The sequence below is a fragment of the Pelophylax lessonae genome (genome assembly GCF_965119305.1).
Source record: "Pelophylax lessonae genome assembly, chromosome: 1".
Classification (NCBI taxonomy): Eukaryota; Metazoa; Chordata; class Amphibia; order Anura; family Ranidae; genus Pelophylax; species Pelophylax lessonae.
The window spans coordinates 481,861,610-481,886,104 of record NC_138768.1 but is presented as its reverse complement, the minus strand read 5'-3'; the positions used below and the strand labels follow the sequence as shown (position 1 = coordinate 481,886,104).

The 24,495-nt window shown below is 46.2% G+C and overlaps 1 protein-coding gene across 1 annotated transcript in view; it reads left to right on the top strand.

Moving 5' to 3' along the window:
- GIPC3 (GIPC PDZ domain containing family member 3) overlaps positions 1-23,545 on the top strand; it is a gene marked incomplete at its 3' end in the record, with an annotated part of 896,805 nt that extends 873,260 nt beyond the window's left edge. Inside the window, exon 5 of the mRNA XM_082246846.1 lies at positions 23,403-23,545. Coding sequence (XP_082102972.1) covers positions 23,403-23,545 — 143 coding nt within the window. The remainder of the gene's footprint in view (positions 1-23,402) is intronic.
- Positions 23,546-24,495: the final 950 nt, after the last annotated feature.

The window sequence follows — 24,495 nt, the reverse complement described above, 5'->3', positions numbered from 1 at the left end:
AGTCATTTTTGTTTAAAACCACGATTCCTCCACCTTTGTCAGCCCCTCTAATTACTATGTTCTTTCTTTTTTCCAGTTCCTCCAATCCTTTTTGTATATCATTCTTATTTCTTGAATTGGTTTTGATCTTTTTGACATCATCTTCCACCATATTTTTAAAGACTTCCAAGCAATGATTGGAAGCTTTAGGTGGATTGAAAATAGATCGATTTCTTAGTCCGCTATTTTGAAATTCCGAACTAGCAAGGTTTTGACTCAGGGGTTTCTCTAAAAAATGTTTCTCTATCGCTCATTGACAGACGTAGTCCTCGGTGATTCAACACCCTCGGGTTATGCTGCCCTCTACAGGAGTAGGACTAGACAGGAAAGAAAACGTTCTGGCCACACCCTAGGGGCAGTCCCAGAGGGTATATCCTCTCACTTCCTGCTCTAGCAAATCAGTTTTTTTCTGTCTAGTTAGGAGTAAGGACCTAGATACCTTGCTGGGATCTTCGGTCCTGGCAGGATTTTTTTCTTAGAAAAGATTTTTTAGACAGCTTTTTTTCTCCAGTGTTCCTGTGAGATCTTCAAGCAAGAAAGCTGAACTGGGCGACGGGCTGGATGTTGAGATCCAGTGGTCACCCCAGTTCAGCCTACGAGCGCGTGCAGGCCATAGCTCTGCGCTTGGTCGGCCGCGACATAGTCCCACTGGACGGGGACTGACCCTGCGAGTTAAACGTCTCGCTGAAACGCCAAAGACCATGAGTCACGGCGTCCGTATTGGTCGACAGCCCTCCTACCTCGGTGGAGAGGGGTACTGTCAGGAGTTGGCGCCCGCCTTGTTCTGGTATGGTGAGTAGTATGTTCCCCCTTTCCCCCTGACGGGTCTTGTGGTGAACGCGGACCCCTCTCTGTAATGGTAAGGATGGGTTCCCCTCTATCCTATAACATGTCACAGATCCCCCTAATTGAGTGTGATTTTTGTGTACAAGAAGCCAGGAGGCTTGGTTTGGGAGCTGACAATCTAATTGTAAAAATGTGAAAATGATTGTAGTCAGTGGCAGTACTAGAACTTTACTGTGATAGTATAAGGTATCCTACCTGTCAGAAGCCACAGGGCGATGTCTATACATGTATACTGCATTCCAGATCATTCCTCCAGCTAAGCAGATGCCTCCCGACGGCCACGGACCGCATACGGCCCGCCAGGGTCCGGTACCGCCGACCACGCTGACCACCATGAGGGTGAAGGGTTGTGAGGCCGAGTTCCTTCTGCAGACATGCCGCTATTCTGTGCAGGCCGCCGCCATTGTCTGGTAGATCGCACGAGGCCACCATTTTGGTGTAGCCTCGTGTCTCCAGCATGGGGGCGGCCATGTTTGAGGTGACTCAGACACCTCATGGAACCAGGGGGAGGCGCCGGCAGGCGTGTTTAGGGGCGGAGCCGCCTCCTTTACCCAGGAAATAGGGCCAAAGACTTCCTGTCTGTAACAAGACAAGCACTGAGCAAGCTGATGAAAACTTCTATGCATCAGGGACGAGCCTTGGGGTCTCTCTCTCTCTCTCTCTCGGGTCCAAAAAGGCAGGTAACACTGAGGGGCGCTGTTGCGACTGGGGGACACAAAAAAAAAAAAAGTTTTTTACTTTGTCATTTTTTGTTGCTGGCAAGTGTCTTGTATAATCATTGACCCTGCCGCATAGGTATCCCCACCTGATCCCCTCAAGGTGGCCGCAGGACCCTCCAGTACCCCACTTGTTTTTAATGCATTATCGGCAGTTTTGGAGTCTTTGGTATCCCGGGTGGAGGTGGCCTGTCAGGGACGGGGGTCAAGAAGCGACCCCCGCCTACCCCTATTGTTTATCAGATACTTCAGGGGCTGTTGTCTCAGGTAATATCTCCTTAGCAGTGAGGAGCACGTTTCTGCCTCCGCCATAGCACAAGAGTGGTGGATGCACTAGTTGTGTCTGTCCGGGAAACCTTTAGTCTTGAGGTTACACCGGCAGAGGTAGCTGAGACTGAGATTCCTTTTTGGGACTTGTTAGCCTACCAAAAGGGCGAAGGATTTTCCTTTACCCAAATGGGGTCGTTTTGAAACGAACCCCTGTTATTTCCAAACGCATGGCTAGGTGCTATCCGTTTGAGGAATTCCTCTTTATAGGATAGACGGTACCACCTACTGTCTTGCCACAGACTGTTAGGATAAAAGGACCTCGTAACTAACGAGGACCTTCCTTTTCTGCTCATAAAGAGTTGTTTGTTCCGCGAGGGCGGGCGATAAGGCGAAACCCTCCAAAGCCCCTTTAGAGGGGTTTCAAAGGGCGCTGGTCGGCTAAACAAAAAGTCCGGCTCAGCCAAGCCTGAAGATACAGCCTGATGCGCCCCTACCCATCTCTGGGGTGGGGGGGATGTCTTCACCGGTTTCTGGAGGACACAGGATCGAGTTTCGATCACTTCCACCGGTGCGATTCTTCCCTTCTAACATTGAACGGTTTCAGTGGTTCTATTCGAACCTATTCACAATGCCCAGGAAAGAGGGCAAGGTGCGTCCAAATCTGGACTTGGGAAGAAATAGAGTCCATCCGTACAGTGGTGGCCTCCCTGCATCAGGGGGATTTCCTGGCGTCCATAGACATTTAGGAGGCCTATCTTTATATCCCCATCATCGCAGGACATCAGCGTTTTTTCGCTTTCCCAAAGATCATCCCTGGTTCCCACCAGGAGACTGAACTATCTGGGCCTAAGGTTGGATACATCCTGGGCAAGAGAGTTTCTCCTTGCGGAGAAACTCCAGAAGGTTCAGTCAACGATTCGGATGTTGCTGTCCGTCAATTGGCTGGGACTGATGGTGGCCTTCTTAGAGGCAGTACCGTATACCCAGTCTCATACCCGAATTCTCCTGAAGGAGATTCTTTTTTAATGGAATCAGAATTCCGATTCCCTGGACAATTACCAATAAGGGTATCGGAACTGAGAGCGATCAGATTTTGTCTGATTTACTGGATCGAGCAGCTCTAGAGCAGCCCGATTCGGATCCAATCGCATATGGCCTCTTCATCCAGAGGTTTTTCACTAGCTGTCCCTTCATTGGGACATCCCGGATGTGGATCTGTTGGCACCTTGGCTTAACAGGAAGGTGCAGAGGTTTGTAGCTTGCGCCGCGATCCTCTAGCAGACGCAGCAGAAACGCTGATCGCCCCGTGGGGGCAGTATCAGCTACGGCATGCCTTCCATCCTCTCAAGTTGCCGCGGGAACTTCTTCGCAGGATAGAGGTGGAGGGAATTCCAGTTATTCTGGAAATTCCGGACTGACCTCGTCGAGCCTGGTACGCCGACTTGGTGAGGCTAGTCGCAGACGCTCCTTGGAGACTTCCTCTCAGGGAGGATTTGCGGTCTCAGGGACCGATCTTCCATCTTGCTTTACAGTCGCTGGCTTAATGGCCTGGCCATTGAGACCCAGGTACTGAAGGACAAGGGAGTGTCAGCTTCAGTTATTCCTACCTCCAGTTAAAGCAAGGAAAGCGACTTCCAGCACATGGAAGTCTTATATTGCATGGTGTGAATCTATTGGATTTCCCCCACATACCTATTCGGTGACCCAAATTTTGGTCTGTCTGCAACAAGGGGTTGAGCAGAAACTATCCTTGAGCACGATCAAGGGTCAGGTTTTCGGCGTTAGCAAGCTTCTTTCAAGAAACCTTTGGCTAATCATTAATTGGTGCGGGATTTCATCCAGGGGGTGCGACATCTGGCTCCGCCAGTGCGCGCACCCTTACCGCCTGGGATCTTAATTTAGTGTGGTCGGTTCTTCAGAAACTTCTCTTTGAAGATATTAGGGAGATTCCCTTGCTTACATTATCCCAGAAGGTGGCCTTCTTGGTGGACATTACTTCTGCACGCAGGGTGTCAGAACTGGCCGCATTATCGTGTCGTTCCCCATATCTGGTGGTTCATAGGGATAAGGTGGTTCTTCTTCCGAATCCATCCTTCCTTCCTGAAGTGTTTTTCAGAGTTTTTCATCTGAATAAAAGTATTGTGTTACCTTCCCCGTGTCCTAAGACTAGCCATCCTTGGGAGTTTGCATTACACTCCTTGGATGGGGTTCAGAAGGATACACTTGACTACTACGAACTTGTTTTCGTAAGACGGACTCACTTTTTGTGATCACGGATAGCCCTTGAAGGGGGTTGCCTGTGTCTGCCGCGACCATATCTACATGGATCAGTCAGACGGTGGTACAGGCTTATTCTATTAAGGGTCGGAATCCTCCGTTCCCTGTTAGGGTGCACTTCACTCGAGCGCTCAGTACTTCCTGGGCCTATCGCCATCAGGCGTCAGTGGTCCAGGTATGTAAGGCGGCCACCTGGTCGTCGGTACATACCTTTACAAAATTTTATAAGATTGATGTGATGGCATCGGCGGATGCCTCATTTGGCCTGCAAGGTTTTGCAGGCCGCAATTTGAGGAGACCGGTGGTCTACCTCGGGGGTTTTTTTCTGTTGAAAAATTTCTGTTGAGTCTCATCATTGAGGATGAGCATTGTAAACTTCTAGTTGGCACCGGTTGGGCCTTCTAGATTGGATTTGATTTCCATTTTCCCACCCCTCATTTGTGGTACTGCTTTGGGACGCCCCGAGGACTACGTCTGTCAATGAGCGATAGAGAAAAATGGATTTTTGTAAAATCTTACCATAAAATCCTTTTCTCTTAGCTCATTGACAGACGTAGTACCCGCCCCTCTGTTTTTGAGTTGGGTTGGGTTAAATTCTCTAAACACTGCTTTGTGACATAACTGATTTGCTAGAGCAGGAAGTGAGAGGATATACCCTCTGGGACTGCCCCTAGGGTGTGGCCAGAACGTTTTCTTTCCTGTCTAGTCCTACTCCTGTAGAGGGCAGCATAACCCGAGGGTGTTGAATCACCGAGGACTACGTCTGTCAATGAGCTAAGAGAAAAGGATTTTACGGTAAGATTTTACAAAAATCCATTTTTCTTGATTTTCAACTTTCTTATATATTTTTTGATATCGATAAATGTGTTGAATTTATCAACACCTCTATCTGGGGCGAATTTGAGGCCCAATTCCAATATTTTTAACTCGTCAGGGGAAAATTGGACATCACTCAGATTAAAGATCCCTGCCCCTGATAGGGGCGTGGCTTACCGGCTCATGTAGACGGACGTGCTTTACTTCGGCATCCTGACTCTGAATTATCCTGATTTTGGACCCTCACTCACCGTAAACATCGCCCGAGTGCTCCGCAAACGTGTCTGCCTGGCCACGGCACCGTCTACAGCGTCCCGGACAGCATCGGCAACCATGACCAGGAAGAAGGAGGAAAGCCTGCCGGCGCCCAAACAGGCCCACCATGGCGGGGCTATGCTGCCGCAGCGGGCGGGCAAGGACAAGGTGCCTGCAGCGCTCTCTAGGCTGGAGCAATTTGCTCATGTCCCGGCCTCACAGAGAGAGCAGCCCAAGCTGACCGCAGCTTCACCGGACAAGCTGCCCAGCCGCTCTCCAGCACAGCAGACCTCCTCTCCCGGGCGGGAAGATGCAGCCATGGCCTCCACTGAGAACACAGTGAGTACTCCCACGGGGCTCCGAAGGGAGGATGACATTCCTGGGGGCTCTGAACCTCCTGCCCCTACCATTCAGGATGTGCTGACAGCTGTGCACACCTACGGAGAATCCCTTGCTGACCTGACAGTGGAGGTGAAAAGCATGAAAGAGGGACTGTTACATATGCGGCAGGATATGCAAAAGATCAGGGAGCGGGCCACGGCCTTAGAGGGCAGAGTTAGTGTGGTGGAGGATGAACTGCAGCCCCTTATACATGATGTTAGAATGAACTCCTCGGGGGTCTCTGAGGCGGTGGCCAGGCTGGAGGACATGGAAAACCGGCTGCGCCGCAGTAACCTACGCTTGGTGGGCATACCAGAAAAGGCGGAGGGCAAGACACCAGTGGAGTTTATAGAGCAATGGCTACTGACGACCTTTGGGAAAGACAGCCTTTCTCCTTTCTTTTCTGTGGAGAGGGCACATAGGGTGACGTTCAGGGCTCTGCCACCAGGGGCTCCTGATCGCCCATTTTTACTGAAACTTCTGCATTACAAAGACAGAGACACTATCCTAATACTAGCCAGACAACAACCTCGTATGGAGATTCAAGGATCGCGGATTTCTATATACCCTGATTTTTCTGCGGCACTCCAGAAACAACGCGCAAGATTCACTGAAGTTAAAAAGCGTATGCGTGCCATACCATTGGTATACTTCATGTTATATCCGGCCAAGTTGCGAGTAGTGGCGAACGGTGCTGTCCATTTCTTTGAAAATCCCACCACGGCGGTTAATTGGCTGGACCGCCACGAACGCCAGCTGCGGGAAGCTGCGGTCTGATGATGCATGTCAGCGTGAGCTTCTATACCTTGCATATGGGTCACTACTTACCCTACCGGGAGCTGAACGGTCTCCCCTTTGTTTGCAACAGTTTGCATTTTCATGTTTGCCATTCTAACTGCAGCTTTGTTCGGAATGGCCTACTGTTCTGGACTGTACGAGTTCGGGCCCTCTTCACTTTACCCCCTTAAGCCCTATGGGTTAACAGATGTTTCCCTGCGGGGATTGGATGGGAGCCGCCCTTCTGGCTCCCCGTCTAATGTGTGTTCTCTCACCGTTTGTACTTTGTTTGCTTCTTTTTTTGTTGTTCCTGTCCTCATTTTTTTTCTACTATGGTGCATCTCCATGACCCGTGCTGCTCAGATATGATGTACACGACTCACCCGAGCCTTTCGCTGCCCTCCTTGAGGCAGTGTTACTGCCCCTCACCGGATTACCTTGTTGGCGGCTTTTCCCCTGGCTTGCTTGTGGAATGCAGGCAGCCCCTCCTGTGATAAACGCCCACCATGGCTAGCCCACTTGGTACTCTGATATCCTGGAATGTACGTGGCCTGGGGGACCCTCGCAAGCGTACTGCTATATGAACTTCTCTGTCACACCATAGTCCTGCTATTGTCTGCCTACAAGAAACTCACCTGACTAATGACTCTGTGGGTTGTGTCCGTACCTCTAAATTCCCGGTGCAATTTCACTCCTTTCATATCCAGTACTCTAGGGGGGTGTCCATTCTAGTGTCAGCTTCAACAAGATTTGGGACTCTTGCCTCTTTGATTGACCCTCAGGGGAGATTTATTTTTCTTGTGGGGGTGTGGGATACTCTTAAATGTATTGTCGCTAATATATATGTTCCTCCCCCATTTGCGTTTGAGGTGCTGGAGTGTCTGTCCCGGTTTCTCGGTGCTCACCCCCAACTCCCGGTGTTGGCTGTGGGGGATTTTAATAATATTCTCGATCCAACCCTTGACACCCTTAAACGGTTTTGCCCCGGAGGATCCAGGACTCCCACTCCCTTTGCTAGGTTTCTGGGGGAGCTAGGACTTCTGGATATCTGGCGTAGCAAGCACCCCTTAGAGGCGGGCTTTTCCTGTCATTCCTTGTCACACTCTACATTATCCCGTATTGACTTGGCCCTAGGCTCTGACCTGCTGTTCTCTTATGCACCCGAGGTCACCTATCTGGCGCGTGGACTCTCTGACCACTCCCCGATGTTGGTGAGTCTCGGGATGCCGGGACCCAGTTTGCCTAGGCAGTGGAAGCTGAACCCCTTCTGGCTTCCACTCTTTCCTGACCACGCCCAGATTGCCACTCATCTTACTAATTTCTTTGCCGACAACAGACACTCTGCAGCTCCGGGAATGGTATGGGATACCATGAAGGCCTTCATTAGAGGTATTTGTATCAAGGAAATTTCAACTGTTAAATCTCAGAGCAGGCAATGGGCCCGGGACGCCAGTGAGGCAGTACTCCGGGCGGAGGGTGCCTTCCTGGCGTCTCCCACAGCGGAGAATCAGGATTGCTGGCTGGAGGTGCAGAGATTTTTTCGCTCCATCCAACAGCAACAGGCTGACCACAAACGTTTTTTCTCTAGCGCTCATTGACAGACGTAGTCCTCGGTGATACAGCACCTTCGGGTTATGTTGCCTCCACAGGAGCAGGACTAGACAGGAAATTAAAAAGCTCTGGCCACACCCTAGGGGCAGTCCCAGAGGGTATATCCTCTCTCTCTCTGCCTCAGCAAATCAGTTATTTTCTGTCTAGTTAGGAGTAAGGACCTAGATACCTTGCTGGGATCTTAGGTCCTAGCAAGATTTTTTTCTTAAAAGATTTTTTAGACAGCTTTTTTTCTCCAGTGTTCCTGTGAGATCTTCAAGCAAGAAAGCTGAACTGGGCGACGGGCTGGATGTTGAGATCCGGTGGTCACCCCAGTTCAGCCTACGAGCGCGTGCAGGCCATAGCTCCGCGCTGGGTCGGCCGCGACAAAGTCCCATTAAAGGACTGACCCCGCGAGTTAAACGTCTCGCTGAAACGCCAAAGACCATGAGTCACGGCGTCCATATCGGTCGACAGCCCTCCCGCCCCGGTGGAGAGGGGTACTGTCAGGAGTTGGTGCCCGCCTGGTTCCGGTATGGTGAGTAGTATGTTCCCCCTTTTCCCCTGACGGGTCTTGTGGTGAACGCGGGCCCCTCTCTGTATGGTAAGATAGAGTCCCCCTCTATCCTATAAATGACACAGATCCTCCTACTTTGAGTGTGATTTTATGTGCAAAAAGCCAGGAGGCTTGGTTTGGGAGCTAACAATCTAATTGTATACATGTTAAAAAGATTGTAATCAGTGGCATTCTGGGAATCTTACGGTGATAAGAATAAGCTACCTACCAGTCAGAAGCCACGGACATGTAGACTGCCTTCCTAATCAGATCTCCAGCTATTAGCAGGCCTCCCGAATGGCCATGCGGTCCGCCAGGGCCGGTACCGCCAACCACGCCAAATCCCCATGCAGAGAGAGTGTTGTGTGCCCTGCAGCACACCGCTATTCAGTACAGGCCGCCGCCATTTTTTTTTGCTGGATCGCACGAGCCACCATTTTGGCGTAGCCTCGTGTCTCCAGCATGGGGGCGGCCATGTTTGAGGTGATCCAAACACCTCGTGGAGCTAGGGGAGGCGCCGGAAGGCGTGCAGAGGGGCGGAGCCGCCTCCTTTCTTCCTGGGCAGCCAGCCAAAAGACTTCCTGTTTGTCAAGACAGCGCTGTAACCTGTTGCAGTTAGACTCTGAGCATCAAGTGGTGAGCCTGGGGGTCTATCTCTCTCTCTCTCGATCGATAGGGATCCCTAGCAGGTAACACTAAGGGGCTTTTTGTGGCGCTGGGGGTCTGAAAAAAAAAAAAAAAAAGTTTTTATTTTTGAATTATATTATCCAGGAAGTGACTGGAATTATCATGGACCCTGCCACACATATTCCCCCACCTGTTTCCCTCGAGGGGGCCACGGGACCCGCCGGTGCACAGAGTGTAGAGTCATTTACAGCAATCTTGGAGTCTATGGTGGCTCGGGTGGAGGCGGCCTGTCAGGGACGGGGGTCAAGGAAGCGACCCCCGCCTACCCCTATACTATCTGACACCTCTGACTCAGATTCAGAGATGGTCACTGCAGTTGCAGGTTCCTCTGCAAGGGCTGTTGTCTCAGGTAAAGCCCCCTCAGACAGTGAGGAGGACGTTTCTTCTCCCGCTATAATTCAGGAAGAAGCATTGGTGGACGCACTAGTTGTGGCAGTGCAGGAAACCTTAAAACTTGAGGCTTTACCGGCAGAGGCAACTGAAACAGAGATTCCTTTTGGTACTAATAAGCCCATCAAAACGGTGAAGGTTTTTCCTGTACCCAAGTGTTTCGGTAATCAGATTAAAGGAGAATGGGAGCATTCTAAACGTACCTTTACTATTTCCAAGCGTATTGCTAGACGCTATCCGTTTGAGGAATCCATCATTAAGAAATGGACGGTACCACCAGTGGTGGATCCACCTATTTCCAGGCTGAATAAGGCCACGGTTATCCCAGTAGAGGACATTTCGTCCTTTAAGGATCCGGTGGATCGAAAGATGGAAGCAGAGTCCCGCACCATCTTCTCTCTGATAGGGTCAGCATTTAGACCAGTAATTGTTATTGGTCTAGTTTCCCAGACACTTACGGAATGGGCGAGAATGGTACGCCAAGACCTTAGGGGAAAAGATATTCCCCAGGAGACATCTGATTTGATGGAACAGATTATACAAGGGCTACAGTTTATCTGTGACGCAGCCTTGGACACTACTCCCTTATTAGGGCATGCATCTATGTCAGCGGTCATCCTCAGACGTGTGCTGTGGTTAAAATGCTGGTCAGCTGACCTAGGTTCCAAAAAGACCTTGACAAATCTCCCTTTTCAGGGGAATCGTCTATTTGGGGCCAACCTAGATGAAATCATTAAGGATGCCACTGGGGGCAAGAGCACTTTTTTGCCACAGGCTGCTAAAGCTAAGGGACCTCGCAACAAGCGAGGATCTTTCTTTACCGCCCATAAAGGGCGCCCGGCTGGTACAAGCGGGAATGGCAAGACTCCTCCAGGAGGGTGGACAAGCAGAGGACCAACCCAGCCAAACCCGAAGCAAAGGAGTACACAGCCTGAAGGTGCGCCCCCACCCGGTTTCAGGGTGGGGGGGACGTTTTCACCGGTATTCAGGACATTAGATCAAGCATCAACCACTACTACCGGTGCGATTCTTCCCTTCCAACATTTAAGTACTACAGGAAGCGGTAGTTACCGTTCCCTGAATAGATTTTTTCCTTTACCTTTTCCTAAGATTAGTCCCTATACCTCACAGGAATCGGAACTGGTTGACCAGATAGGCCAAGTAGCCTCTAGTCGGGTGACTTCGGTCCCTGAGGTTCAACCAGAAAAGATCACCCTTCCTGATAACAATCAGGAATCTGATAAATGTGTGGGAACAGAAAACCACCAGACTTTCTCGGATGGTCGGGGCCAGATACCTCTAGGGACGCCTGGTTCAGATTCTATCAGCGCCAGTGGTCCTAGAAATTCTAGGCTGGCCTCCTCAAGCCGGCCTGGCCGACTTGGACATGCTAGTCGCAGACGTTCCGTGGGAACTTCGTCTCAGGGAGTGTCTGTGGTCTCAAAGACCAATTTACCATCATGCTTTACAGTCGCTGGTTTTAATGGCCTGGCCATTGAGACCCAAGTACTGAAGGACAGAGGTTTGTCAGCTTCAGTCATTCCTACCCTTATTAAAGCAAGGAAAGCGACTTCCAGCAAGGTCTATTATCACACATGGAAGACTTATATTGCGTGGTGCGAATCTTTAGGATTTCCTCCACGTACCTATTCGGTGACTCGAATATTGGCCTTTTTGCAACAAGGGGTTGAGCAGAAGCTAGCCTTGAGCACCATCAAGGGTCAAATTTCAGCATTAGCAATCTTCTTTCAGAAGCCTTTAGCTACCAAGTCCTTGGTGCGGAATTTCATCCAGGGGGTGCGGCACCTGGCTCCACCAGTCCGCGCGCCCTTACCGCCCTGGGATCTTAATTTGGTTTTGTCGGTTCTACAGAAACCTCCCTTTGAAAACATCAGGGAGATTCCCTTGCTTACTTTATCCCAGAAGGTGGCCTTCTTGGTGGCTATTACTTCTGCTCGCAGGGTGTCAGAACTGGCTGCATTATCATGCCAGTCCCCATACCTAGTGATTCATAGGGATAAGGTAGTACTTCATCCTAAGCCATCTTTTCTTCCTAAGGTGGTTTCAGATTTTCATCTGAATGAAGATATTGTACTACCTTCCTTGTGTCCTCAGCCCAAGTATCATCGGGAACATGCGTTGCATTCCTTAGATGTGGTTCGGGCAATCAGGGTATACCTGAAAGCTACGGAATCATTCCGTAAGACGGATTCACTTTTTGTGATCACGGATGGCCCCAGAAAGGGTTTGCCTGCATCTGCCGCGACCATTGCTAAATGGATTAGACAAACGGTGGTACAGGCTTATTCTATTAAGGGTCAGAGTCCTCCGTTCCCTGTTAGGGCGCACTCCACTCGAGCGCTCAGTACTTCCTGGGCCTTTCGCCATCAGGCGTCAGTGGTCCAGGTATGTAAGGCGGCCACCTGGTCGTCGGTACATACCTTTACAAAGTTCTATAAAATTGATGTGACGGCATCGGTGGATGCCTCATTTGGCCGCAAGGTTTTGCAGGCCGCAATTTGAGGAGACCGGTGGTCTACCTCGAGGGTTTTTTCTGTTTGAAAAAAAAAAAAAAAAAAAAAAAATTTTTTCTCTTTTTTGTTGAGTCTCATCATTAAGGATGAGCATTGTAAACTTCTAGTTGGCACCGGTTGGGCCTTCTAGATTGGGATTTGATTTTCATTTTCCCACCCCTCATTTGTGATACTGCTCTGGGACGTCCCGAAGGTGCTGTATCACCGAGGACTACGTCTGTCAATGAGCGCTAGAGAAAAATGGATTTTTGTAAAATCTTACCGTAAAATCCTTTTCTCTTAGCTCATTGACAGACGTAGTCCCCGCCCCTCTGTTTTTTGAGTTGGGTTGGGTTAAAATCTCTAAAGACTGCTTTTTCACATAACTGATTTGCTGAGGCAGAGAGAGGGTGTGGCCAGAGCTTTTTAATTTCCTGTCTAGTCCTGCTCCTGTGGAGGCAACATAACCCGAAGGTGCTGTATCACCGAGGACTACGTCTGTCAATGAGCTAAGAGAAAAGGATTTTACGGTAAGATTTTACAAAAATCCATTTTTCATGTCACAGGCATACTTTGAAGAAGGGGAAAAGACTGGGCATATGCTTGCAACCATATCGCGGGCGCAGAGGCCTCCCCCGATAATCCACAGATTGACGCTCCCCTCTGGGGATGTGGTTTCTGATACTCCGTCTATTCTACAGGGCTTCAATACATTTTTTAGGGATCTCTATGCTTCTCAGGTGTCCTACGACCCGAGTGACTTGTTGGCATTTCTACAGGACCTCCAGTTGCCACAGCTTGCCGCAGCCGATAAGGCTCTCCTGGATTCACCCATTAAGTTGGAGGAACTCCAGGAGGCCTTGGCGGGTTATCCTAACTCGAAGGCACCAGGCGCGGACGGACTCCCTATTGAGTTGTATAAGGCCTTTAGTGGGGTGCTGCTGCCGGAACTCCTACACACTCTTGAGTCCTCCTCGGAGGTGGGGTCGCTTCCCCCCTCTATGTATGAGGCAGTGGTGGTTGTTCTATTGAAGCCCGGGAAGGATCCGACCTGCCCTGATTCGTATAGACCTATCTCCCTCCTCACGACAGATCTCAAACTTTTTGCAAAGGTGCTGGCCAACCGCCTGTCTAAAGTGATCCCTAATATTGTACACGGGGACCAATCTGGGTTCATCCCAGGGCGATCCACGGCAACTAATATACGCAGGCTGTACCTGAACATGCAGATTCCTCCAGATAACTGCGGAACAGGGCTATAGATGCGGCTAAGGCCTTTGATAGTGTTGAGTGGCAGTATCTCTGGGTTGTTCTGGAGCGCCTGGGGTTTGGGCCTTGGTTTATAGCGTGGATCAAATTACTGTATAACGCCCCTATGGCATGTGTGAGGGTCAATAATATGCTGTCTCCGGTGTTCCCACTGCACAGGGGCACGCGGCAGGGCTGCCCATTGTCGCCCTTGCTGTTTGCCCTGGCTGTGGAGCCTCTGGCAGCAGCTGTCAGGGCCAACCCGGCCATTCATGGGTTCAGAAGGAGGGAGGAAGAGAAAATTGCATTATATGCCGATGATGCTTTGTTGTTTCTTGGTGATACCTCGGGCTCCTTAGTAGAACTGATGACTCTGATAGCTAAGTTTGGATCCTTCTCGGGCTTCCGAATCAATTGGGACAAGTCGGTACTACTACCGTTGGACCCGTTAGGGGCTGCTCTTCCGCCCCTGGCGTCTCAGGTTCAGGTGGTGACCGAATTTCGGTACTTCGGTATTACTGTACATCCTGATCTGCGGAAGTATGTTAACCTTAATGTGACCCCATTACTAGGAAGGTTCAAGGAGAAACTGTCCAGCTGGGCCAGATTACCGCTGTCGGTGGTTGGTAGGTGCAATCTTATCAAAATGATTTGGAATCCACAACTATTGTATGTTCTACATAATGCCCCCGTATGGATTCCGATTCACATTTTCAAACAGTTCAACACTATTTACCGTGCACTTATATGGAAGAAGCAATCCCCTCGGATCCGCCTGGAGACGATACAGGAATGTAAGGACACTGGAGGTCTAGCGGTTCCCAACCCATTGTACTACTTTTTGGCATCCCAATTACAGCATCTCACGGGCTGGTCCCAGGTTGATGATGGCGACCCGGTCCGCCGGATACTTGTAACTTGTCTGGTGGGGGAGTCGCTGGTGGAGTCCTTGGAGAGTGGGGAGCTGGGTAAGTTTCCCCAGCATCCGACTCTACTTTTGATAGATAAGGTATGGCGCAGGGCTCGGGATCACTTTGCCTATAGGGGGTTCTCCAGGTTCTCCTGCATACTACGTAATGCCAACTACCCTGAGCTGGATAGACTCCGGGATACCCTACAATGGGCTAGATATGGCATCCGATTCATCTCGCAATTGTACAGGGGGAATACTCTCAAAGACTTCCAGACCATTCGGGCTGAATTCGGGCTACCTAACACCTTATTCTACCAATACTTACAATTATGGCATGCCATTACGGCACAGACCAGGGAATCCCCGTGGGGCCTCTGTAACCCGGTTATACTCATTAGCCTAGTAAATTCTACGGTGAAGAAAGGGCAAATTTCCTCCTTATACTCTTCCTTTATGGAACAGGTTTCTGAGAGCCATGGCATATAGGTGCAAGGTCGGTCTGGGCAGATGAACTGGGGCCGCTAACATCGGAGGAGTGGACGGGAATACTTGACAATGTGCTCAAGGTGTCCCTGTCGGCCTCACAACGCCTCATGCAACTATTCATATTGCATCGTACATATCGGACTCCGCAGTGACTGCATAGCTGGGGCAGGAGGGATTCTCCGTTCTGTCCCCGCTGCAAGATCCATGAGGGAACACTACTACACATGCTTTGGAGATGTCCAAAACGACACCGTTACTGGACTGAAGTACTTCGCTCCATTAACACTATATGGGGGCTGAAGCTCCCTCAGGACCCGAAGCTCTGCATCATGGGCTGGTTGGACGAGGAATTGTATACCCCGGGGGTGTTTGAGGCAGTCCATAGGACCCTATTTCTCGCCCGCAAGTTGATAGCGAGGAAATGGATTTCTCCGTCTGCTCCCACTCATGCGGAATGGACGGAGGAGGTTAAATCTCTGTTGGCCAGGGAACATTTGACCAATTTACATAGGGGGAGTCCCATGAAGTTTGAGCGCATATGGGGACCATGGTTGGATGTGCCAGGCCTGGCTCCTCCACACCTAGTCACTAATAGATTCCTGGGGGGGTTGTTCGTTCAGCCCCTTGAGTCTGTTACTGACCTCATTACTCATTTTAGATTGGGCCTGGATAGTCACGTTGTGGGTGAGGGAGGACCAGACTATATACCCATTTTTACTTGGAGGGAAGGTGAGGTTGTCAGTGGGGGGGGGGGGGATCTCTGCTGTCCCCCCCTTATGCATGGAGATTGCATCACCAAACTGCTATCTTTTCAACTTTTTCTGCTTCTGTGTTTCTATCTTTCTTTCTCTTTCTTCTTCTTTCCCTCTTTCTGTCCGGTTATGTTTTCCACTATGGCGAGGCCGGTTCCAAGGATGCTCCACTGGTCATAGATCCGAGTGTCGGCACTACTACGTGCACTGGTACATTCTCCTTGAACCTAGGGGGATCCCTGATTTAGTGGTGAATTCTTGTTTCATTCATTCTTGTTTTCTCTGGAAATGAGAATTTTATGCTTGTAGCTAATCCAGTGTCAATTACTGTTTGCTGTTACGTGCTATTAATACCCGGCTGGGGGTTCACTGTATTGGATGTATCTTTCTCTTCTTGTTTCTCTGTTGTTTGTAATGAAAAGTTTTTCTAATAAAATTATCTGATTTAAAAAAAAAAGATCCCTGCCCCTAGGATTCTCTTTTTCTTTTGTTTCTTTCGTCCGCCCCTGCATCCTCTCTGATCCTCCTGGAGGGGAGCCATTTCTCAGGGGAGTCTGTTCTTGTTGATATTGGGGATAGGTATCCCTTACCCACTGTTGCCCTGCGTTCTCTCGTTCCCAGTAATTTTCTTGAGGCCATGCTTGCTGTGGTCTCCACCATTGAGGGGGACCCCCTCCCCTCTGCCATGGTCAACCTCTTCTCCCTCCTCTCTGACCCCGTGGTGCTCCATTCGGGTGGTTGGAGCCTCTGCCTCTCCCTCTTTGACCCGGAGCGCCACCTCGCCCCCTCCTCGGAAAAACCTCATTCTGTTGATGGTTTGGGGCATAGGTCAATGGGGAGTAGCTATTATACGTTGGTAAATTGTATCGGGGGGAGTTATAATTAGGATGTTGATATCTCGTCTGTCTATTGGAATTTCCCTGAGTTCTATCATTGTCAAAGTTCGGTATTCCCCCAATAGGTGTAAAATTGGGATTTGTGAATCTTTCGATCCCTGTTTCACCGACTGCCGGTGATTGGAACAGGCTAGGATTAGCATTACCATTCTGGCTTTCTGGTAAATCCTGCCATCTATAGACTTTAGAGTCTTTGTAATCTGCTTGATCTCTCTGATACTTGGTGATTTTTTTATTTCTAGTGTCCTTGTCTACCTTGTCTAGAAATTTCTGGGTTTGGGTTATTTTTTCTTTAAACTCAGCATTGTCTTTAAATGGTTCCAAGGCGGTTTTAAGTTCGCTAATTTTTTCTTCAAGTTTTGCCATTTTCGCCTTTCTGCGTAATATAATCAGGCTAATAAGTCTGGCCTCACTATGATTGAAAAAATCGAACCAATCTTTGTTGAGATCTGGGTCCACTAAACCGTCATTCGGGCCCAGGTCCCAACGTAACCTTCTCGGAGTCATTTTCATTTTAGAGTACTGCTCTAAGGTAGCTATATCCCACCATACTCTGATCTTTTTCTCGAGCACATTTTTTAGGGATTTTACATTTTGTTCCATATCCTTAGAAACTGCACTTTTTGCTGTAAATATATCTGCTGTGTTTCGGTTATTCATAAACTCAAATATGTCCATTGCTGCAAATTTCAACACAAACGAGTGCAAAGAATAAGTGAAAAATTTGGTAAAAACCAAAAGAAACTGCGCAAATGGTTGATTTGTAAACCTTGTGATAAATTATATGTATCTTTAAATATAAAGATATTTTACATTTTGTTCCATATCCATATGCAAAGAATAAGTGAAAAATTTGGTAAAAACCAAAAGAAACTGCGCAAATGGTTGATTTGTAAACCTTGTGATAAATTATATGTATCTTTAAATATAAAGATATTTTACATTTTGTTCCATATCCTTAGAAACTGCACATTTTGCTGTAAATATATCTGCTGTGTTTCGGTTATTCATAAACTCAAATATGTCCATTGCTGCAAATTTCAACACAAACGAGTGCAAAGAATAAGTGAAAAATTTGGTAAAAACCAAAAGAAACTGCGCAAATGGTTGATTTGTAAACCTTGTGATAAATTATATGTATCTTTAAATATAAAGATATTTTAGATTCCTAAGGAATTTCTTCCTGACTGTGAACAGCAAACAAAAAAGCTGTGGTGCTATAACAATTTTTAAAAGGTGAAAAATGTTGCGCTCAACATGTGATGAAGTGCTTGTGCAAATAAATTAGCATAGATTAAAATTCATGACATAAAAAAGTGGAGATTTTCAATCAACAACTCAATAAAACAGTGTAAAGTCCATATGCAGCAACAGAACCCAAAGTCCATATAGCATTGGTAACACTATGTAAAGAGAGAGACTTGATGGTGGTGTAAAAAAGCCTTCACCTCCACAATTCCACCCAGTGCTCAAGCAAGGTACTCCTTACCGGAGATATATGACCCCTTGATTATAGGGGGTCACAGTAACAATAGATGTGGAGTCGATAGATGTGGAGTCGTTGTACACCAGCCTAAAACAATTGGATGTGATGAACACTACTATTGCTGCCCTGAATTCAAAAACTAACCTCAAACCCTTACAAAAAAGTTCATATGTGACGCCCTTGGCCTGGCAATGGGCAACAACTATTTTTTGGCATGATGGTTGCTGCTTCAACCAGGTCAAGGGCGTGACCATGGGTGCCAAATATGCACCAAGTGTTGCTAACATTCTTTTGGGCCAATGGGAAAATGAGGTAATTTTCAAGGAACCAAACCCATCTTTGACCTTGTATAAAAGGTTTATTGATGATCTGCTGGTATTGTGGAATGGCTCTGAGGAAGACCTTAAAAAGTTCCTAGCAGAAATCAATAATAATGAGTATGGGTTGGTATTCACAGCTACTTGGGACATTAAATCTGTAAATTTCCTTGATCTGACACTGGTGAAAGAGGGTGGCCAGATTTCCACCAGAAGTTTTTTCAAGGATACAGATAGGAATAGTTATATTCCGACAAGAAGCTGCCATCATCCCAAGTGGCTTGGAGCTATACCAAAGGGACAGTATATGCGTATCAGACGTAATTGTAAGAACGAGGAGGATTACCTGACTCAATCTAATCTCCTAACGTCTAGATTCGTAGAAAAAGGGTACAAATTAGAAGAGGTACTAAAAACAAGAGAAATTGTACGAAAAATCCCTAGGAAGGATCTGCTGAAAAAAATAATCTTTGATTATTGTAATGCAAGGCATCCTTTTTAAACCCCAGGTATCGTAGCTGTGTTTTACGGCCAATTTAATTATATTTATATACCGGGTTTGTGATATTAGGATAATGTCCAATTATTCTCATTAAGAAAGAAATTTGCGGCCGTAGTGCTGCGTTTTTAAGAGACCCTTTTTTCCTCAATCAGGCTCCTGTAATGTTTACCATCTAGAAAAATTGGCGGAGTAAGGATTGAAGGAGTTTAATTGGATGCCGAGCAGGTCACACTCTCATATAAGTGAGAAGTAAACATACGGTCACATGATCCCCTGATGAGGTCAGCTCGTACTGACGAAACGTACGTCGGGAACGTGAGACCGTAGCGACTTCCGGGTTGGAGGAGCGCTGGCGTTCGGCAGTGCTCATCGCCCCGCTGTTTGTAACCATCTGTGTTGAGCAATTGATTCATGGAAATTCTAGTAAGTGCAAATCTGTAAGAATAAATAGTCATGTTTAAACTTACTGCACCATGAGAGTTTCCTTTGCTCTATCTATGTCCGCCACGAGATCCGGGTTAATTCTGAGAGCTTACCTTAGGAATATGCACCTTGGAGCTGAGGAGTCGAGGATCGTGTACTGATTGTCTAATATTGTCTAATATTATTGTCTATGTGACCCCCTATAATCAAGGGGTCATATATCTCCGGTAAGGAGTACCTTGCTTGAGCACTGGGTGAAATTGTGGAGGTGAAGGCTTTTTTACACCACTATCAAGTCTCTCTCTTTACATAGTGTTACCAATGCTATATGGACTTTGGGTTCTGTTGCTGCATATGGACTTTACACTGTTTTATTGAGTTTTTGATTGAAAATCTCCACTTTTTTATGTCATGAATTTTAATCTATGCTAATTTATTTGCACAAGCACTTTATCACATGTTGAGCGCAACATTTTTCACCTTTTAAAAATTGTTATAGCACCACAGCTTTTTTGTTTGCTGTTCACAGTCAGGAAGAAATTCCTTAGGAATCTTAAATATCTTTATATTTAAAGATACATATAATTTATCACAAGGTTTACAAATCAACCATTTGCGCAGTTTCTTTTGGTTTTCACCAAATTTTTCACCCTAGAAGCTGTGCCCCTTTCCGCAGCAGGGCCACGTATGCCTTTCCTTGGTCTACCTGACATAGTTGTCACTGAGGCTTTGGCAACTCTGCGCTGTGAAATTCACCTGCAAAACGCACACTGCTATGCGACCCAAAGTTGTCGCTAAATACAGCAGATGTGTGTGACGCAGATTAGCAAAGCCTTTTGCACAGTGGACTTAACGCTTACAAGAACAGGCGTTAAGTTGTCACTGAGGCTTTGGCAACTCTGCGCAGTGAAATTCACCTGCAAAACTGCTATGCGACCCAAAGTTGTCGCTAAATACAGCAGATGTGTGTATCGCTGCAATGTATTTTGCTGACTAGCAAGCACGTATACCTGCTGTAGATATATCAGCAGTGCAACGTGCTCACTAGACAGAACCCTGACACTTTTAACTATCCCTACAGAAACTAGATTGTTGAATCTAACTATAGTGGTATATTGTACCCTAACAACACTGCATATCCCTTTCCTCACACTAAAAGAACAGCTCCATACAGCAGAAGACAATTTCTAACTGACACTGTCCCTTTAAATTATTTTTTTTTTCTAACTCAAACAAACAGCACAATCGCTGTGTTTCTAACTACACTGACTGTCTGTAGGCTGAATGCTCTTCTGCTGATATGAAGCTTTACAAGCACTCGTCTATGCAGCAAACGTTCTTTAACAAAGCAGGAGTAACACAAAATGCTTCCACTCTCTTCCAAAGCCTCTGTATCACAGGTTAGGCGGGGCTATGTTATATACTGGGGGGCGTATTCACTCCTGATTGGTCTCTGGTCCCCGTAGTCACTTCAATCACGTTCCTAGCAGACTCCTGCCCCCTCATTGGCTTTTGCTGACGTTTATGGGCCAATCACAGGCTTTTAAAGCCCAACTTCTTGTCCCTTTGTATTTTGGACGGTTCTGGTGACCGAATACCGAACTTTTACCGCAATAGTTCGGAATTCGACCGAATTTCGAACACCCAATGTTCGGGTCGAACCGATGGTCGACCCAAACCGTTCGATCATCCCTAGTAGTGACACCCCAAAATACATTCTGCTGCTTCTCCTGAGTATGGGGATACCCCAATGTGTGAGATTTTTTGGCAGTCTAGCCGAATACAGGACCCCGAAAACCAATCACCACCCAATCACCCATGGCATATGTGAGCGATATATCATTTAGTGACAACTTTGTGTAAGAAAAATAAATAAATAATAATAATTTCCCCAAAACTTGTGGCAAAATATAAAATATTCCATGGACTCACCATGCCTCTCAGCAAATAGCTTGGAGTGTCTACTTTGCAAAATGGGGTCATTTGGGGGGGGGGGGTTTGTGCTATCTTGAAATTTCAGGGCCTCCAAAACTGTGATAGGTGGCGCGGAGGTGAAATGCACAATTTACGCCCTTAGAAAGCTTGAAGGCGGTGATTGTTTTTTGGGGTCCCGTACACAGCTAGGCTCCCAAAAAGTCTTACACATGTGGTATCCCTGTACTCAGGAGAAGCAGCAGAATGTATTTTAGAGTGTCATTCCCCATATACTCCAAAGACATGCTGGTAGGTTAATTGGATCCTGTATAAAAAAATTGGCCCTACTATGTATGTATGTATGTAAGTTAGGGACCTTAGATTGTAAGCTCCTTGAGGGCAGGGACTGATGTGAATGTACAATGTACAGTATATGTAAAGCGCTGTGTAAATTGACAGCGCTAAATAAGTACCTGAAATAATAAATAAATATACCCATGGCCTGTGTGAGCAATTTGTCTTTTAGTGACAACTTTGTGCTAAAAAAAAATATAAAAAAAAAAAATGTAATTGTCCCAAAACTTGTGGAAAAATATAAAATATTCCATGGGCTCAACATGCCTCTCAGCAAATAGCTTGGGGTGTCTACTTTCCAAAATGGGGTAACTTGGGGGGGTTTTGTGCTATCTTGAATTTTCAGGGCCTCAGAAACCGTAGGTAGTGAGAAAGTGCAATGAGAAATGTATGCCCTTTGAAATTCTGAAGGTTGTGATTGGTACACAGCTAGGCTCCCAAAAAGTCTCACACATGTGGTATCCCTGTACCCAAGAGAAGCACCAGAATATATTTTGGGGTGTAATTACACATATACCCATGGCATGCGTGAGCAATATATCATTTCAATGACAACTTTGTGTAAAAAAGAAATATATCATCATATATCATATTTCAAACACCTGTGACAAAAAAATAATTATTCAATGAGCTCAACATGCCTCTCAGGACATTCCTTAGGATGTCTACTTTCCAAAAAGTGGTAATTTGGGGGGGTTAGTACTGCCCTGCCATTTTAGCACTTCATGAAATGAGATAGGCAGTCAGAAAGTAAAAGCTGCATAAATTCCAGTATTTACACCATAGTTTGTAGACACTATAACTTTTGTGCAAACCAATAAAAATACATTTATTGAGATTTTTTTTGTCAAAGACATGTAGCTAAATACATTTTGGCCAAAACATATGACAAAAATTGAGTATATTGGATATTTTTTAAAAGTAGAAAATGTCATTTTTTCTCAAAATTTTCGCTCTTTTTTAATTAATATCGCAAAAAATAAAAAGCTCAGAGGTGATCAAATACCACCAAAAGAAAACTCTGTTTGTGGGAAAAAAAGGACAAACATTTTGTTTGGGTACAGCATTGCATGACCGCGCAATTGTCAGTTAAATTCACGCAGTGCCAAGTTGAAAAAAGCGGCCTGGTCATTAAGCAGCAAAATCTTCCGGTCTTAAAGTCGTTAAAACAAGTTAAATTTTTTTCAGTAGCATAAAAAACTGGGGCATGCTAGCAGTTGGAGGGGTTATAAGAGGCTGATCACTTTTTTTATTTTTATTTGCCAATCCTCCTGTAGAGGCCACATCAGTATTTGTCTCTGAATCCTGTGTTCCTCAATGAATGAGAAAGAAACATAATCATATTTGAAACTTGTTATTCTAAAATACCACTTTTTCAAAATTGTATTACCATAGAGGATAAAATAACATGGCATGAAATGTATGTCATTCTTTTTACTACAAAGAAGAATACATTGGAAGTTTTAGTGCAATTTTATGATCTGGATTGATAATAGTTGAGTGACTGTGCTAATTATTTACATAAATATTGTTTAATTTGTCCTCCCCCTTGTTCCTCCCTACAGATTGCAATCATATCTGAAAAAAATATTGATGCATCATAAAGTTTAAAAGAAGCTGCATGAATAAATACAAATCAATGAATCCTGTAAAAGCAGAACCGTCATACTTTTCTTTCCTATTGCCAGTGAGTAAAATCTCTCTTCAAAAGCCTCAGGCACTGCAGCTATCTAATACTTCCAAATGTGTCAGAGTGCCATACTTATCTTTCTGGTGGGCAGTGTGGGGCACTGTGCTTCCTCTGAAGCACAGGGCCCCACACTGTCCCCCAGAAACATAAGTATGGCGTTTTTTTTTTCTCTTTTACTGGCTGGTAGAGATTTTTTTCTCCGGTATCACTTTAAGCATGGGTCTATTTTATAATATGTTCACTATTAATTCAATGCATAATGCTGAAAAACACAGAAACACTTCAAAGTGGTATTTTTTTTTTTCCAGCTACAACAGTTGTGGAGATAGCCAAGGAGAAGCAGAGCCCTGAAGAGTTTGGCACAGCACTGGACAGCCTCCTGGGTGAATTTGCCTTCCCTGCAGAGTTTGTGTTAGAGGTTTGGGGAGCCATTCACCAAACAGGAATCTAAAAACTAACCCCGATTACCAATTCCAATTCTTGTCTTCACTGCAGCTCCTGTGAATTGCAACAGGTGTACATTTATAATGTACCTTCAAGCCAACATCAATGGAATAATGTGTAGGTCTGCTAAATGAAATGTGCTAGTTACAGAGACAAAAATAATATATATATATATATATATATATATATATATATATAAACCCGATTCCAAAAAAGTTGGGACACTGTACAAATTGTGAATAAAAACAGAATTCAATGATGTGGAAGTTTCAAATTTTAATATTTTATTCAGAATACAACATAGATGACATATCAAATGTTTAAGCTGAGAAAATGTATCATTTTAGGGGAAAAATAAATTGATTTGAAATTTTATGGCATCAACACATCTCAAAATGTTGGGACAAGGCCATGTTTACAACTGTGTGGCATCCCCTCTTCATTTTATAACAGTCTGAAAACGTCTGGGGACTGAGGAGAGAAGTTGCCCCAAGTTTAGGAATAGGAATGTTGTCCCATTCTTGTCTAATACAGGTTTTTAGTTGCTTAACTGTCTTAGGTCCTCTTTATGATGCGCCAAATTTTTCTATGGGTGAAAGATCTGGACTGCAGGCTGGCCATTTCAGTACCTGGATCCTTCTTCTACGCAGCCATGATGTTGTAATTGATGCAGTATGTGGTCTGGCATTGTCATGTTGGAAAATGCCAGGTCTTCCCTGCAAGAGACAACATCTGGATGGGAGCATATGTTGTTCTAGAACTTGGATATACCTTTCAGCATTGATGGTGCCTTTCCAGATGTGTAAGCTGCCCATGCCACACGCACTCATGCAACCCCATACCATCAGAGATGCAGGCTTCTGAACTGAGTGCTGAGAACAACTTGGGTTGTCCTTGTCCTCTTTAGTCTGGATGACATGGTGTCCCAGTTTTCCAAAAAGAACTTCAAATTTTGAT